This window comes from Idiotropiscis lumnitzeri, chromosome 15 (genome assembly GCF_059441095.1).
Source record: "Idiotropiscis lumnitzeri isolate Australia: NSW breed Sydney's pygmy pipehorse chromosome 15, RoL_Ilum_1.0, whole genome shotgun sequence".
Lineage (NCBI taxonomy): Eukaryota > Metazoa > Chordata > Actinopteri > Syngnathiformes > Syngnathidae > Idiotropiscis > Idiotropiscis lumnitzeri.
Genome location: NC_142405.1, coordinates 7,000,518 through 7,014,488, shown reverse-complemented (window position 1 = coordinate 7,014,488; position 13,971 = coordinate 7,000,518). Strand labels below are relative to the sequence as shown.

Sequence of the window (13,971 nt, the reverse complement as noted above, 5' to 3'; positions counted from 1 at the left end):
ATTCCAATCCTGAGACAAATGTGCTGCAGTGGACTATAGCAAAAATCTGCATATAATTGGCGCTCATTACTACATTAAAAAAAAAATTATTATTATTCATACCATAAAACAATTTGAATAAACAAACAGAACTGCGAGTATGTGGAGGTCCGCTGTACATTTTACATAGTTCTAGACAACAACACACAAACACACACATACACAACTATGAATAAGATTTATGTTTCCTCAGTGGGATCCAACACCGGACAGCATAAAAAAAAAGTTGATTTAGATTATTATGCTTATTAATAGTAAAATTGCCAATCTGATTCCGTTTTTTTTCCCTAGCATCAAGTTTTTTTTCTTTCTCCACACCAGATAAGCAAAAGTCGATTGGTTAGCTGTAAGAGTACTTGCCATCTTTTTACGATTGGACTCATCTGCAGCTATGTGTCAACTTGCTTGTGCATTCACAATTGAGACAGTGCGGTGAGAGGTGTGTGCGGCTCCCAAGGAGAGGATTAGTGCTGTTTTCTTTCTTAACCATGTAAGTGTGTTTTATGTACATACATACACACACCTACATATATTTCCAAAAAACAGGGATCTTATAGCTCAAAAACTTGATGTGATAAAAAAAAAAAAATGAGATCAGTTCTGGATTCCATACACAAAATAAAAAATCGCTGTCAGCCCTAACGCAACAAAAGTTGTGTTAACCATTCATTCATTCATTCATTCACTCAATGTGTCCGCTTTTCAGGCATCCACGCTTCAAAAGAAAACGTCTTACCTGATTGTGATGTTCGATGCCCATACTGATGGTGTTGATGAGAATAGCAATCATAATGCCCCTGCTGAAGTACTTGCTCTCCACAATGCCCCAGAGTTTTCTCCTGATTTCATCCCACACATTCTTACACTGTCCAAAACAGCTTCTCTTCTTCTTCTTCTTCCCTTCATTCGCACCACCCCTCTCCTCTAAGTGGTTGTCTTCCTTGTCCGTCTCCTCCACAGCCTCCCCCTCGTCGTCATCTCCACTGGCGGCGTCTCCCGCAGTCCTCGGGCCCTCTTCCAGTGCTAAAGTACACAATGGGCAGTCCTGTGGGTTCTGAGGCACGGTCAGGCAGATGGAGTTGTCGAGTGGCCGGAACTCATGGTCTTGCTTGCTTTGGTGTGGACAGTGGGATACTGGAGAGATGTGGACGAATAAAGTAAATAACAGAGTGCAAAATGGCTCTTGGCAAGAGGATACACAGCTGCTAGCAAGCTAGCTAGAATGGCTGTGTGAAGAAGCAATTGAGAGCCAAAAACAAGTGTTTCATTTGAGCAAAGGGATAAAGTGCAATAAATACCATCTCTACTATGAATTATGACACATCTGCTGTCAGCCTTTTGTCATGTACGGATGCTTTATTATTTTATTTATTTTTTTGGGCAGGTGGACGCCTTAGTGAAATGCAACGACAGAACGGACAGCGGGCGCAGGAAGATTATTTTATGAAAAAGGACCGGGGACCATGATGAAGGTTGCCCAGGTCACGAACGAAGGACGGCCTGGCAAGCGGCCATCCCTGGCAAATAGTCTCTCAGTCATTTAAAACGAGCACACGGAGCTACGCAGAAATTTCCCTCAGGGTTACTTGGCATTTGGCAGTGGCCCCGAAGAGCACAGCCCTTTCATTGTAACACAATTCCATGTCAATTTGAGTTCACTGAGCCGAGGATATCTTACTCACATTTGGGATGCCTCGGGTGATGCCTTTCTCCGTTCTGATTGACTCCACCCCGCCTGTTGCCTCTGCCTCCACCAGCGGGCGGGGGCTTGCCCCTCAGCGTGTAGTAGAGAGCTGCCGATCTCCTCCTGGCCTTGCGGAGGACATGGCAGACCAGCTGGAAGATTTCCTCGTAGCAGTCGCCCGGTTCCGCCATGCTGGCCAGGGTGGACGACGATAGGCACTGTGCCCTCTGCTCTTGCATCAGCTGGTGCTCCCGCTGCTTGGTTTCTGAAAATTGAGTGGCGATGACCACTAGGCAAAGGTTGATCATGAAGAAGGAACCAATCTGCAATGGGAGGACAAGAACAAATTGAAAAAAAAAAAGATTTACTTTTAACACAGGGATGGAAACTCAATACAACATTTGGTGGATTTGACAGCTACTCTGGCCAAATAAAAGTGGTTGGTGCGGAAATAAAGACCAACTTGTTTTCACGCACTCTCTGATTCTTATGAAGTACGTCAATCCGCCTGTAGAAATGCGAGCACACATTCTAAAAGGTCTTCGAGGGATGACTTTCTACCAAAGCGAGGCTGATTGGAGCAGACAGACCGAGTCAACGCACGCCCAAAGCACCGCTCGGATTTCGGTATTTTCATTTCACCTTTATCTCGCTGAACAACGTACTCGCTACAAAAAAAAAAAGTATCTCTTCCTTTATTCACTCGTAACAATTTTCATGCTTTAGTTGATTTGACCATGGATCCAAAACAGAACTCACATTCTTGACACAGAACTGACATTTTAATAGTCGTAAAAAAACAAAACAAAAAAAAAAAACGCTTTGCCGAGGTCATTGCTACTTGTTTAGCATTGAGGAGTTTAAAAGTATGTTATCAGTAATAGCGTTTCTGCTTTACAAATATTTCTGTATTAAATGTACAAATGGTGTATGTCAGCGACTTCAAATATATTTTTTAAACAATTTCAGTACATACTGTTCAGTTCTATTTAACTTGTAAAATACAACACATTTGCATTTAATCATTCAGATTGTGTATTTATATGCTCCGCCTCGCTTATGACAAGGCTATTGTATTTTTGAGCCACATATTTTTTTTTGAGGCGCTACTAGATGTAAAATGTAGGATTAAAACAAGGCAACTACCTTTACCTTTGAATTCTTTTTCGTTTTTAGTGTGAGGCACATTGTGCACTATATTCACTTAAAAAAAGATTAAACTACATCACTTGTAACTTTCCAATTAGAATAAAAAACAAATGGAGGTAGAAGAAGGAAAAAAAAAAAGAAAAAAAAACACGCATAGGGAGCTTTCTGGTTGTGTATGTGTGTGTAGCACGGGACGCAAGCTACATCTGTGGCCTGTGGGTCAAACAGTTCTGCAGGTGTGTGGGGGCTTTGATTCCCCCTCCAGCCAAGTGTGTGTGTGTGTGTGTGTGATGTGCATTTGATCAGATCATAGACAGCTTTCCGCATAATTTGAGAGGGCAGTCCAGTGTCAGCATTCAGAGGATCACTGTATTATGCATGCGAGAACCCACACAGACAAATTAAGATGGCGAGCTTCGTCTGCAGATGATTGTTTTTGCGCTTTTGTGCAGCTGCTGTCAGATGCATTCATGTCTACACGACTGCACACACGGACACACTTACGAATAATTGCCAACTTGTCAGTAGGTCTAAAAGACTTACAGCCGTTTACTCTTTAAGTTGACTGACACTTGGCTGCACACATGAATTTGTAGATAAAGTGCCAGAGAGACAAATGATGATGCCTTTGATGCTCTGGGGGTGAAGTTTCTTTTTGTGGGTCTTCGATCTGGGAATTCTTGCAGGGAAGCCCAAGAAACAAACTCATTTTTTGCATCGGATCATTTAGCTGAAAGGGAGCTCCGTGTCCTGCAAAAGTCATTTTCCGTGGTATATTGAACATGAAGCAAATACTGAAAGCCTGTTTAACAGGGTTGAACGGAAAAATAAATGTGAAAATAATGCATCTAAAATTAATCCTTTTTCATAATTACAATTACATATTACCATATTCTTCTGGACTATAAGCCGTTACTTTGTCCCTAGATTTTAAACCATGCGGCTAATACAACGGTGCGGCTTTTCTGTGGATTTTTCTTTCACCAGTAGGGGCGCTCTATAGTTCAGAAAATACACTAAATGAATCTCGATTTATTTTTTTCTCTTGGATCTGTTCTGTTTTAATTAGTAAAGTTGTTGCCGTGTTAAAAGGCACAGTTTTAACAATCTGTTTATGTACCTTTATGTGCATTCACAGTACTAAAATTGTTCTGTACATGCAGTAAACAACTAATTTTTTTCAACATAGAAAACTGCCACTTATAGTCTGGTGTGGCTTGTATATTGTTTTTTTAAATTATTTTTTTATTTTTATAATAATTTTTTTGAATTAATTTTAAAAAAATTCATTTATATATATTTATATTTATATATATTTATATATATTTATATTTATATATATATATATATATATATATATATATATATTTTATTTTATTTTATTTTTTTAAGGGAGCCACGGCAGCTTATGTACAGGTGCACTTTATAGTCTGGAAATTACAGTACTCTGTTTCTTTTTCGTGTAATGTGACACATTAAAAACTGAATGTCTAGCCAAAGGCGGAGCTCACCTGAAGTTGACGACAGTTGATCCATTTTGGCGTTATTTAATTAAAATTGACTTTGTCAGACTACTATTTGGCCCTTTAAAACCACCGGGAAAAAAAAGGACAGAATAACTAAAACCTGATGAAATGAATTGCAAGTCTGCGGAAACTGTCACTCCGAGATGGAAAACATAATCGTTACATAAATCAGAATGGTGATGTCACCTAGTTGGAATTGTGTTGACTTACAATGATGAGTAAGATGAAGTAGATGAAATTGTAGAAGGAGTGGGCATCCATTACATAATACATAATCTCCACCCAGCCTTCCAGAGTGATCACCTACGAGGAAACGTAAAAATAAAAACGATCCAAGTCAGAAAACAATTGTTCAAGCCGAGGTGATGTCGAGAAAACAAGTTACAAAAACACACCTGAAAAATGACAATCCAGGCATAGACAATGTTGTCGAAGTTGATTGCACCTTTATGGGGGTTCGTGCTCCCTGTATGGCAGCGGGTGTAATACTGGTGCCAGTTGATGCACAGGCCCAAGGCGTCACCGGCGCCGCTGCCGTTCACTATTGGTTCGGGACTGAGACCGAGAGCTTGTCTGTGTAGAGCATCCTCTTTGTCCAGGCAGCATGTCTGACCTCCTTGTCGTCTCGCGGGAACGTCAGAACATGACATGATGCCGTTGTCAGATGCCAGTGAGCAGATGAAGGGGCGCTCATCATCCTCCTCGGGTCTGTAGTACGGAGGTGGCGGGGTCATTCCTGAAGAGCTGAGATAGGAAAATAAGGTAAGCATTTATGCGTATTTCAATGTTTTATTTTATTTTAATTTGGGGGGTTTAATCAGTTATTCGCAGTTTTTGTTGTTTCATATCTTGGGAATTCTCTCACGGTCAGCTACCTAATGTAGAGAGGCAGGAAGAGCGAGAAAGGGGAAACAACCTGACCCAGCAGTGAACTTGAAAACTAGGTCTAAAGCTAATGAAGCAAAGCAAAGGCATGCTGACAAGTGTGGATTACAGGTGAGGGATCATGTGTTAGGTCGGAACATGACAAAAGGAGTGGGTTGAAGAGGAATCATCCCACATTCAGATCAGTAGAATCCCTCGAGTACCGACGACCGGGACGCTACTATTGAGAATTTCAACCAGCTCTAACGGAGCAACCCTGAAAATTACTGTTAAATAAGTGACTTTGTGTAAAATGTAATTAAAAATGGCTTGGTGACGCAATCATTGAAACTCAGCGGAATATGCTAAGCTACTGTGTACACCATATGGCAGCATTTAACAATAACAAAACAAAATCAGTGAAACAAAAATCATGCAGCCTTGTGGTGAATAATCAGCTTGGGTTCCAGAAGTTTTGTTTAAATAATGTTGGAATATCTACATGCCCATCCCTCGCATGCTAACATTGGGCATAAGCTAGTACAAAGGTGACCTCAGAGATGTGAGAATTCAGAAGTCATACCAGAATTAGCAATGATTGTGCTAAAGTTTCGCACCTGTTTTCAAATTTTAATTGTGAATGTACATTTAAAACAATATAATCTACTTTTATAAATAAATCATGCAAGCAGCTGTCGCTAATGTCAGCATGTTTACAGTGCTAATGCTAGCTAGTATTACTAGAGCTACTAGAGATTATTAAACGCTAAACAAAACATTTTGTCATCTAAAATGTGACTCTATTATGGAGAAGCAGTTCAGAAAAAACACCAGCCATGTGAGATCACAGCTTCTGTCTGTTTTGTTGTTTGGCGAAAGGAATTAACTTTAATATTAGCTTAGCTGCTAGTAGGAATCAGGCAAGGTGTGCTTCATTGAATGGGATCCTTAAAACAAATATTGGGTGGAACTCCGCAAGACAAAAAAAAAAAAAAAAAAGAAGAAAAAAAAGAATACAGTTTCTGGCAGAAAGATAAAAAATGTTCCAATTCTAGAGTGGTTCCACTGCACCAGAGGACCTCATTTGACCGGGGCTGTAACAGAGAGATAATCCTACATCACCCTTTGAGATCAAGTGTTGGATTCTAATAAGCGACAAGAGATTACTGATTAAAGAAGCTTGGGAAATGTGGAATGGAAACTCTCACCACATTTTCTTACACAGTTCTTCCGTAGCGTACGTACTTTATATCAGGTTTATTGAGAGATGTTCCGGTACCGAAATAGCCATGTAACAAGAAAAAGAAATGCTAAGCTAATAAACCAAATGACAAGCACAAAATTGTAGCTGGGTTCCTTATTGCGGCAGACAACAGATTGCTTAATCATGTAAACTAAGTCATGTGGAAAGTGAATATGATACTATGTAAGCGCGTGAGCCCGAGCATGAAATCAGTGGAAAAGTAGATTATAGTCTCATCCATTGACAACCTTTTAAGCAGCACGGCAGTGAGTGTCTTTAGCTGCTCCTTGGATTATAACTCGAAAATATGAACCTGACTGATTGCCCTGACCGCCCGGAGCAGGACACGATTACGTACACCGTCTCCCATCAGTGATAAGCTATCTAAAATCGCTATCTTTCACACCGCGTCCGCCTCAGGTTTATGCGCTATAACGCGCTCACTTCTTGGAAGGAGGTCATTTCAAAGAGCCAAAATTTGGCCATCAGCGACACCTGAAGGTCCCTCAAGCTTTTCCTGAGGACGTTTCTGAGGACAAAAGGTGCACTAAAAATTGATGGCCATACTCGGAATCCATGTATCTTTTCAGTTGAGTTCAGTCTGTGCAGCTTTGACGGTGAGCAAAATCCCCATAATGGGTACAAATCGGATGTTTAGTAAAGGGACGCTTGATTGATGTTAACATTATGATGACATAACGTTTTGTGACGAGATTTACTTTTGGAGCTTGGCTTGTTATTTTTTTTCCCCGTTTCAGTGTCTAAATCACAGCAGGGAGACGAGCCTCCACAAAATAAAAAATACAGTGCCGATCGATTCTTCACTTACACCGGCTGAAACGGACAAGAACATGAATGCGCACACGAACCCCGACTGGTTATATTTCGGATATTTAGCAATGCTAAAGTCGTGTCAACTCTCAGCGGCCAAAAGGTGGGCGTGGTTCTTTCTATTTTTGACCCAAAACATGCAAAAAACAAGAAAAACTCAGTGATGCAGTTGTCTGTCATGGAACTCCAAAAAGTTAAAGATGAGCTATGCCTGGCTGGACGCATGAAAAAAGACTCCACAATTTTGCTTCGGTTAGGCCAGTGCTTCTCAAATAATTGAGCGGACCACCCTTGGGGGGGGGGGTGATGCTGAGGGGGGCGCGTGTGAACCTGGGGGCGTCACAGAAAATGATTGAGAACCACTGGGTTAGGCCAACCCCATTTTTCATGGAAACTGCTTATTGGACATTTTTTTGTGTTTAAAAAGATTAAATAAATTCCAGCATTTATGCTAATGTGGAACTTATTCACCGTTTTTCCACCATTCACAGTTTAGACCGGCCCGTGGCTAAAACGACATAACATGACGCATTCTTTAAATTTATAGGTGAACTTTAATCCAATAGGTCAATCAAACAGTATCGGTATGTATATATTTTATCAGTAAAAAAAAAAAATCTGTGACAAAAAAAAAAAAAAAAAAGCCTTGGTCTACGACTGCGTGTGTATTCCGACATGGCTGTCAAGTAAATAGGGAGACTGAGGTCTGATTTTTCCTTCCTTTCTCCTCTCGCTCTCATTTTTTGTGTGCTTGAAGAGAGGCTCGCTGAAGGCAAACAGCGTGCGCACACACCAGCAATTCTACACGCTATGAATAGGTGCCCATGGGTGTGCACGCCTACATGAGCGCCAATGCATTTGCTGCATTGGCAGCTGCGGGATGCGCCAATTTCAAGCGTGCCGGTTACATCACAACTGTAGCGGAACCATTTCTTGGCAACAGCCTGTGGCCTAACAGTTCTCACCAATAAATGATACTCTCGTGAAAACAACACTTACCGAGCAGAAGGGCATAGGCTATGCGTTTGACTTTCTGCTCTCCACCCTCAACGCACGACACGCAGCATAGTGATTGCGCTAATGAGACCGGGACTGGAGAACAAAAGAAAAGCAGAGAGACGCCTCCGTCAAAGTACGAGAGCATGAATGAAGGCTGTTGCCCCCCCACTGGTGAGTCTGCAGTGCGCAGTGTGGCCGTGACAAAAGTCTGGCATCACACTGAGAACACACCTGCTGGTGGAGAGTAAACTGCTGAGAGGGAGCAAGGAGTAGCAGCTGTCAAATTTAGAAAATGAGAAGGAAGAATCATCATCGGAAGTTGAGATGAGGACATGCAGCACACTCGCCCGAGACTTGATTTGGTACACGTGCGCAATCTAAGGGGATCAAATCAAACAAGAGCACTGTCGAAAGTTTTGATAAGAATGCTTTGTTAAGGTGGGTATTGCTAATTATCGGCGAATAGGTAATGAATTAACGGTAATGTACGTATACTCCGACAGAGGCTGGATTGACAGTAAATGATTCATTTGAGTATTTCTGCTGTCAAGAAATTAAATCTGATGTCGCACCGTGTTAATGTGAGCCTGGGGATGTATACAGACACACCCACAGTCACAATTTGAAACTAGAGAAGCGGTGTAAAGCAGTGGTGCCCAATCACCGGGCCGCAGCCCAGTACAGGTCTGTGGGCCATTGGACCAGGCCACACATAAAAAAATAAAAAATAAAAAAATTGTTAACGCATGTCAAGATGCTAATTGACGAAGCCCGCTCTATGCAGTCTGCAATCCCCCCCAGCTCCCCTCTTGCCAAGTTATGGAAAAAATATATATATATTGTTGACCACTAGTTTTAAGATCATCAAATTAGGAAAATAATTGCAGATTAAAACAGAGATTAGCCTCATTTAAACGGACAGTTTATGCCAATTAAACGGGACTGGCCAATATTATTATTACCATCAGATACGGGTAACTCAAATTGGATATGCAAACAAACTAAATAATTGGTGGATGCTCATCCACTGTAATACATTACTCGTAACTACTCCCTCCATATCTATTGCTCTTAAAAGGAGAGTTCAACTATATTAACTCATTCACTACCATCTGAATAAAAAAAAATTAAAATAAAATAAATAAAAAAAAAAAAAAAGAAAAAAAAATGGATCCTTGACGTCTTTAGCCGTCAACGGCAGTTAATGAGTGAATTCTCTCCAAACAAATTACCGGTTGCCCCATCCATGTATTTTCTTGGTGTATGAATACCGTATTTTCCGGACTATAAGACAACTTTTTGGCTCTGTGATTACAGTTGTATTTGGAATCTCAACCTCCTTTTAATAATTCAAAAATAATACCGTATTTCCCCCCCCACAAAAATTACTATACACGGCTGACTTACAACAAGATATCTATTTGGAGAGGAAAAAAAGAGGGAGACGTGAAGGGGACAGAAGGTGCGAGATGGCAAAGTGATTGCTGCACTTGACTGTGACACTATTGTTGCCTCTCAGGGAGGCCACATTAGCTCTTTACTTAGCATAATAGCGCTCAAGTGCTAACTCGCTAGCACCTTTCTAATTAAGCACTCAAGCAACACTCTCTCGCCTGCAGGTTTCAATTCCATGCGAAATTACACCTCTCCTATCCTAATAACGAATCTAATGAAATGGAAAAGTCCGCTTTGGTCAGCACTAGAATCATTCGGGGGGGAAAAAAAAAAAGAATAACTTCTGTACATCTCTAAAAAAACACTAATAAGAAAAAAAAACTCTTGAGCCAAATGAAGTGGAACAAAAATGCACTGGTTCAAGTTTACCTCATTAAGTGACTGAAGAGGTTTCACTTCAGTAAACTTCAGCACTTAACTTTAAGAGGACAAAGCAGACAGGTTTTTGTTCACTGGCAGATACAAATCCGCTTTCCATTCAACGATTACACGTGTCATTACCGCTCGCTGGATCGGCATTACCCGGCGAGAAACAAAAGCAGTATTGCAATCTTATAGGACACATTAAAACACGAACATGGGATCACTCGGGATGCGTTCGCGCAGCACGGAAAAGAATGGAGAGAATGCACGCCATGTAATCAAACCCTCAGACACACAAGGTGAATGTCATGGTGACACAAACTAGCGGCCGGCGTGTTGGCGGGTGGTGAATATGCAGGCATGCAGCTGCAAACTATTCGTATTCTTAGAAGGCAAGGACGAGGAGAGGGAAGGAGGTGGAAAGAACACAAACAAACAAAATACTCGTCTAGAGATTGCGTCTAACTTATTGGCAGAATTTTGTAATGTTGGTCAAATTGATGACAATGGCATTCATTTAAAGCCTTTCTTTAAATTTGCCATCACTTTTAAATGTGATATTACTTCAACCAACTACCAACCAAGCGACAAAAAGGCGACGCATTCCACAAGGATTATCTTACAGGGTGAAGTTCTCCTCCAGGTAACAGCGGTTCCGTAGCAGCCCCGCCCACAACTGCACACCAATGATTCCGAAGATGAAGAACACAAAGAAGCAGAGCAGGAGAACGTTGCCCAGCATGGGTAGCGTGTCCAGCAGCAGGTTCACCAGGATACGCATACCTGCAAGTCAATATGAAATTAAAAAAAAAAAAAATCACTAAAATGCATCACAGATGAGCATAAAACATATTTACATTGACATAAACACTTGACTGCAGTGTCTGGCGGGCCACAATGGGTTCTAAAATTTGACAGAGGAGGCCGGTCCAGGACAAGTTGGATGGAGTGTTTTGGTCACCTCACCTCTTCGGAGAAAAAAAATACATTTAATTTTAAATGAAAGTGAACAAAAGCAAAATATGTCTTTGACACACCACAGTATTTAAAAAGATAAAACATTAACAAGTTTTATTCATTTAATTTATTTCAAGTTCGGCGGGCCGGATTAAAACATTACCGGGCCGCATGTGGCCCCCGGGCCGTATTTTTCTCACCCCTGGTCTATATTATATCATACTATATATAATATCATATTAATCAATCATATTTCAAATTCTTCCTCCCGAGATGTGACAGTGGCGGTATTGAGCAATCGGACCAGCTACCAAATACACTGCCCGCCGCCATCAAAAAACTGCTTAATCTCCCAATCTAACAAAATCTGACCCAAGACCCACCTCGGCACAAAATCTTTGAGCTTTTGAGGTATCTCGATCACAAACTAACAAATGTCAGCAGCAACATAAACTCTTGGTGAAGATATCTAACAGCAAAGAGAATTTCGGCTGTCCACAGCCTCTGCACAGAAATAGCATCCGAGTGGTTCCGCAAGGGGAGATAACCGTGGAGTCGGCGCAACATCAGACAATCAATCGTTGAGAAATGGAAATTTGTAAGAAGGATTCGGACAAAGCGAGAATTTCAAAAGCACACGCAACAACCCAACTACGTGGTAAATCGAGGGATGCTTGCTCGTGACTAGAAGGAGCTCAATTAGATACAAACACATTCCCTCCCAAAATGATGACCTCATCCCCTGAGGATGAGTTGCTGACACGCTGAGATGTGATTAGTGGCATCTGATGACAGCGAGTTGGACTGACGGGAGGATGAGGTGAAAGCCACTGATGAGATCAAAGCCGCCTCATTCAGGCACCTGGCATACACGCGTGTTACTTGTATAACGTTTTACGAGAGCTGTGAGTACACGTCGGCAGTGACGGCGCAAAATGATGACGGCTAGTCCTGAGCATACATTGAAGATTATTTAGGGGGGAAGTAAAAGTATGTCTGTATATAAAAAAAAAAAAAGAGAAAAATCACTCACTGCCATTGACGGGTATAGAAGTCCAAAAGTACATTCATTTTACCTGGTTTGGCAGTGAGTGAGTTAAATGTCACAGAAAAGCCGATAATCCTTTTTTTTTTTTTTTTGTGAGTCGTCTGAGTGATTGCAACAAGACTCGGCATGTTTGCAATCATTTAGCACGGGCGTCGCCGTTGTCTCTGATGAATGTGTGTTTGTGTTTTTCAGGGCCGCGCTGTGATTAGTGAGTAACAGCTCAACGGTACGCTAACTTGTCAGTGACACAACCGTGCGTTTAATCTGCAGACGCGATGAGTGACAGGTGAGAAGCTGAGAAACGAGACAATGCTGCGAATGACTCACAAGTTGACAACATTGAGAGCAAGGCAGGTGCCGTCACCTGATACAAGTGTAAAAAGAAGCGCGCAGAGGCAAGTGATCACAACCATTCTGTCGTAGCTAATCTATTATCTATCCGAGATGATGTCACATTTGTTGCGTAACAAGACTCGAAACCAGTGCTTACTGATTTTATCGGACTTGTTGTAAACGACATATGGCATGACAGTGTAATAGCTTGAAAGTGTCACATATGGTCTTCGCTAATTTTCGCATCAAATGCAGAGCACAAGTGTTGCTTGTGTATGAGTCTGCATGCGCCAGCGTGTGCGTGTGTGCGGTGGCGGCTTGAGGCAAGTCGAAATGTCTTTCTTCCCAAGGGGCCTAGACCGCAGTTCCATTAGTCCTAATTGTGTGAGGAGAGGCTGATATTGAGACGGTGAACTAGAATGAGGCACGGCCGGAAGGAACACCGAGAAGTAACACGAAAAAGAACGAAATCAAGGCGGAAAGGAAAAAGAAATGTCACACTAAACATTTTTGAAAAAAACGCATTAACAAGAGTGTCGGGAAACATTCCTGGCGTTTTCTGTTTCTTCAAAGTTGTTATTTCTCTCGTCAGTGACAATCCCAAGTTGCAGTTGCCGTCGATACGCCGTGACTATACTTCCTGTTCACTTGAAGTGTTATATTTCATTTGGCACTACTTCCAAGTTGGAGCGGTTTCTTCACGAAAAGAAACCCAACACAGTCCATCTCTCGCACGCAGGTGTGAGCGCACTGCAAGGGACTATTATCGGACAATTTGTCGGGAGGTTACAAATTGAGGTGTGTGAGGGGTGATCTTGCACACATGCACTCTGGTTTGTGGTGGGGGGCAAAGTAGCGATCCAACAAAACCAGGAACAAATCGTCGGAAGCCCTCTAATGGGGTCACGGACAGAGGACGGAATCGGGTTACCGCAAAGTAATTACACACGGCGGGTCAACTTGTAGCAAACGGCGAGCACGTAAAATGCAATGAAATGGAATCGACGCATAGCTCAAGTATGATACACATTCATGCATCTGATGTCAAAATATTCGAATGTCTGCTATTTCCCAGCCCCGATTTAGCAAACGATTTGGCTAATTTACGTTTAGTGCATTCTCGCACAATTTCTGATCAATAATCACTCGCCGAAACTTTGTGTCAGCGACTCTCTATTTCAATAGCATTTAGATTTAATTAAACTGCATACCACCAAACACCAAAAATTTTGTTTCATTTTAATTTGGTAATAACATTATTATTACTAATTAGTTTAAAAAAAAATTTTTTTATTTATTTATTATTTATTATATAATTATTCTTATTACTTTTGTCGCACAATCAATTCCTTATCTACAGTTTGAATTAGTTGCTTCAGGTTATCCCCCAGATGAAAATAAGTATGCAAACATTAACAATTTTAACATATATCATTTAAATAAATTCTAAACAATTTAGGTCCCAATACCGAACCCTGTG

At 41.3% G+C, this 13,971-nt stretch overlaps 1 protein-coding gene across 5 annotated transcripts in view; it reads right to left on the bottom strand.

Moving 5' to 3' along the window:
• LOC148322572 (voltage-dependent T-type calcium channel subunit alpha-1I-like) overlaps positions 1–13,971 on the bottom strand; it is a 111,785-nt gene that overhangs the window by 35,852 nt on the left and 61,962 nt on the right. For all 5 annotated transcript variants that reach the window (XM_088316175.1, XM_088316178.1, XM_088316179.1 and 2 more), the window contains exons 6-10: positions 10,777–10,936; positions 4,794–5,142; positions 4,609–4,701; positions 1,722–2,046; positions 776–1,173 (exon numbers count right to left, since the gene is read on the bottom strand). In XM_088316175.1, the coding sequence (XP_088172301.1) occupies positions 776–1,173; positions 1,722–2,046; positions 4,609–4,701; positions 4,794–5,142; positions 10,777–10,936 (1,325 nt within the window). The remainder of the gene's footprint in view (positions 1–775; positions 1,174–1,721; positions 2,047–4,608; positions 4,702–4,793; positions 5,143–10,776; positions 10,937–13,971) is intronic.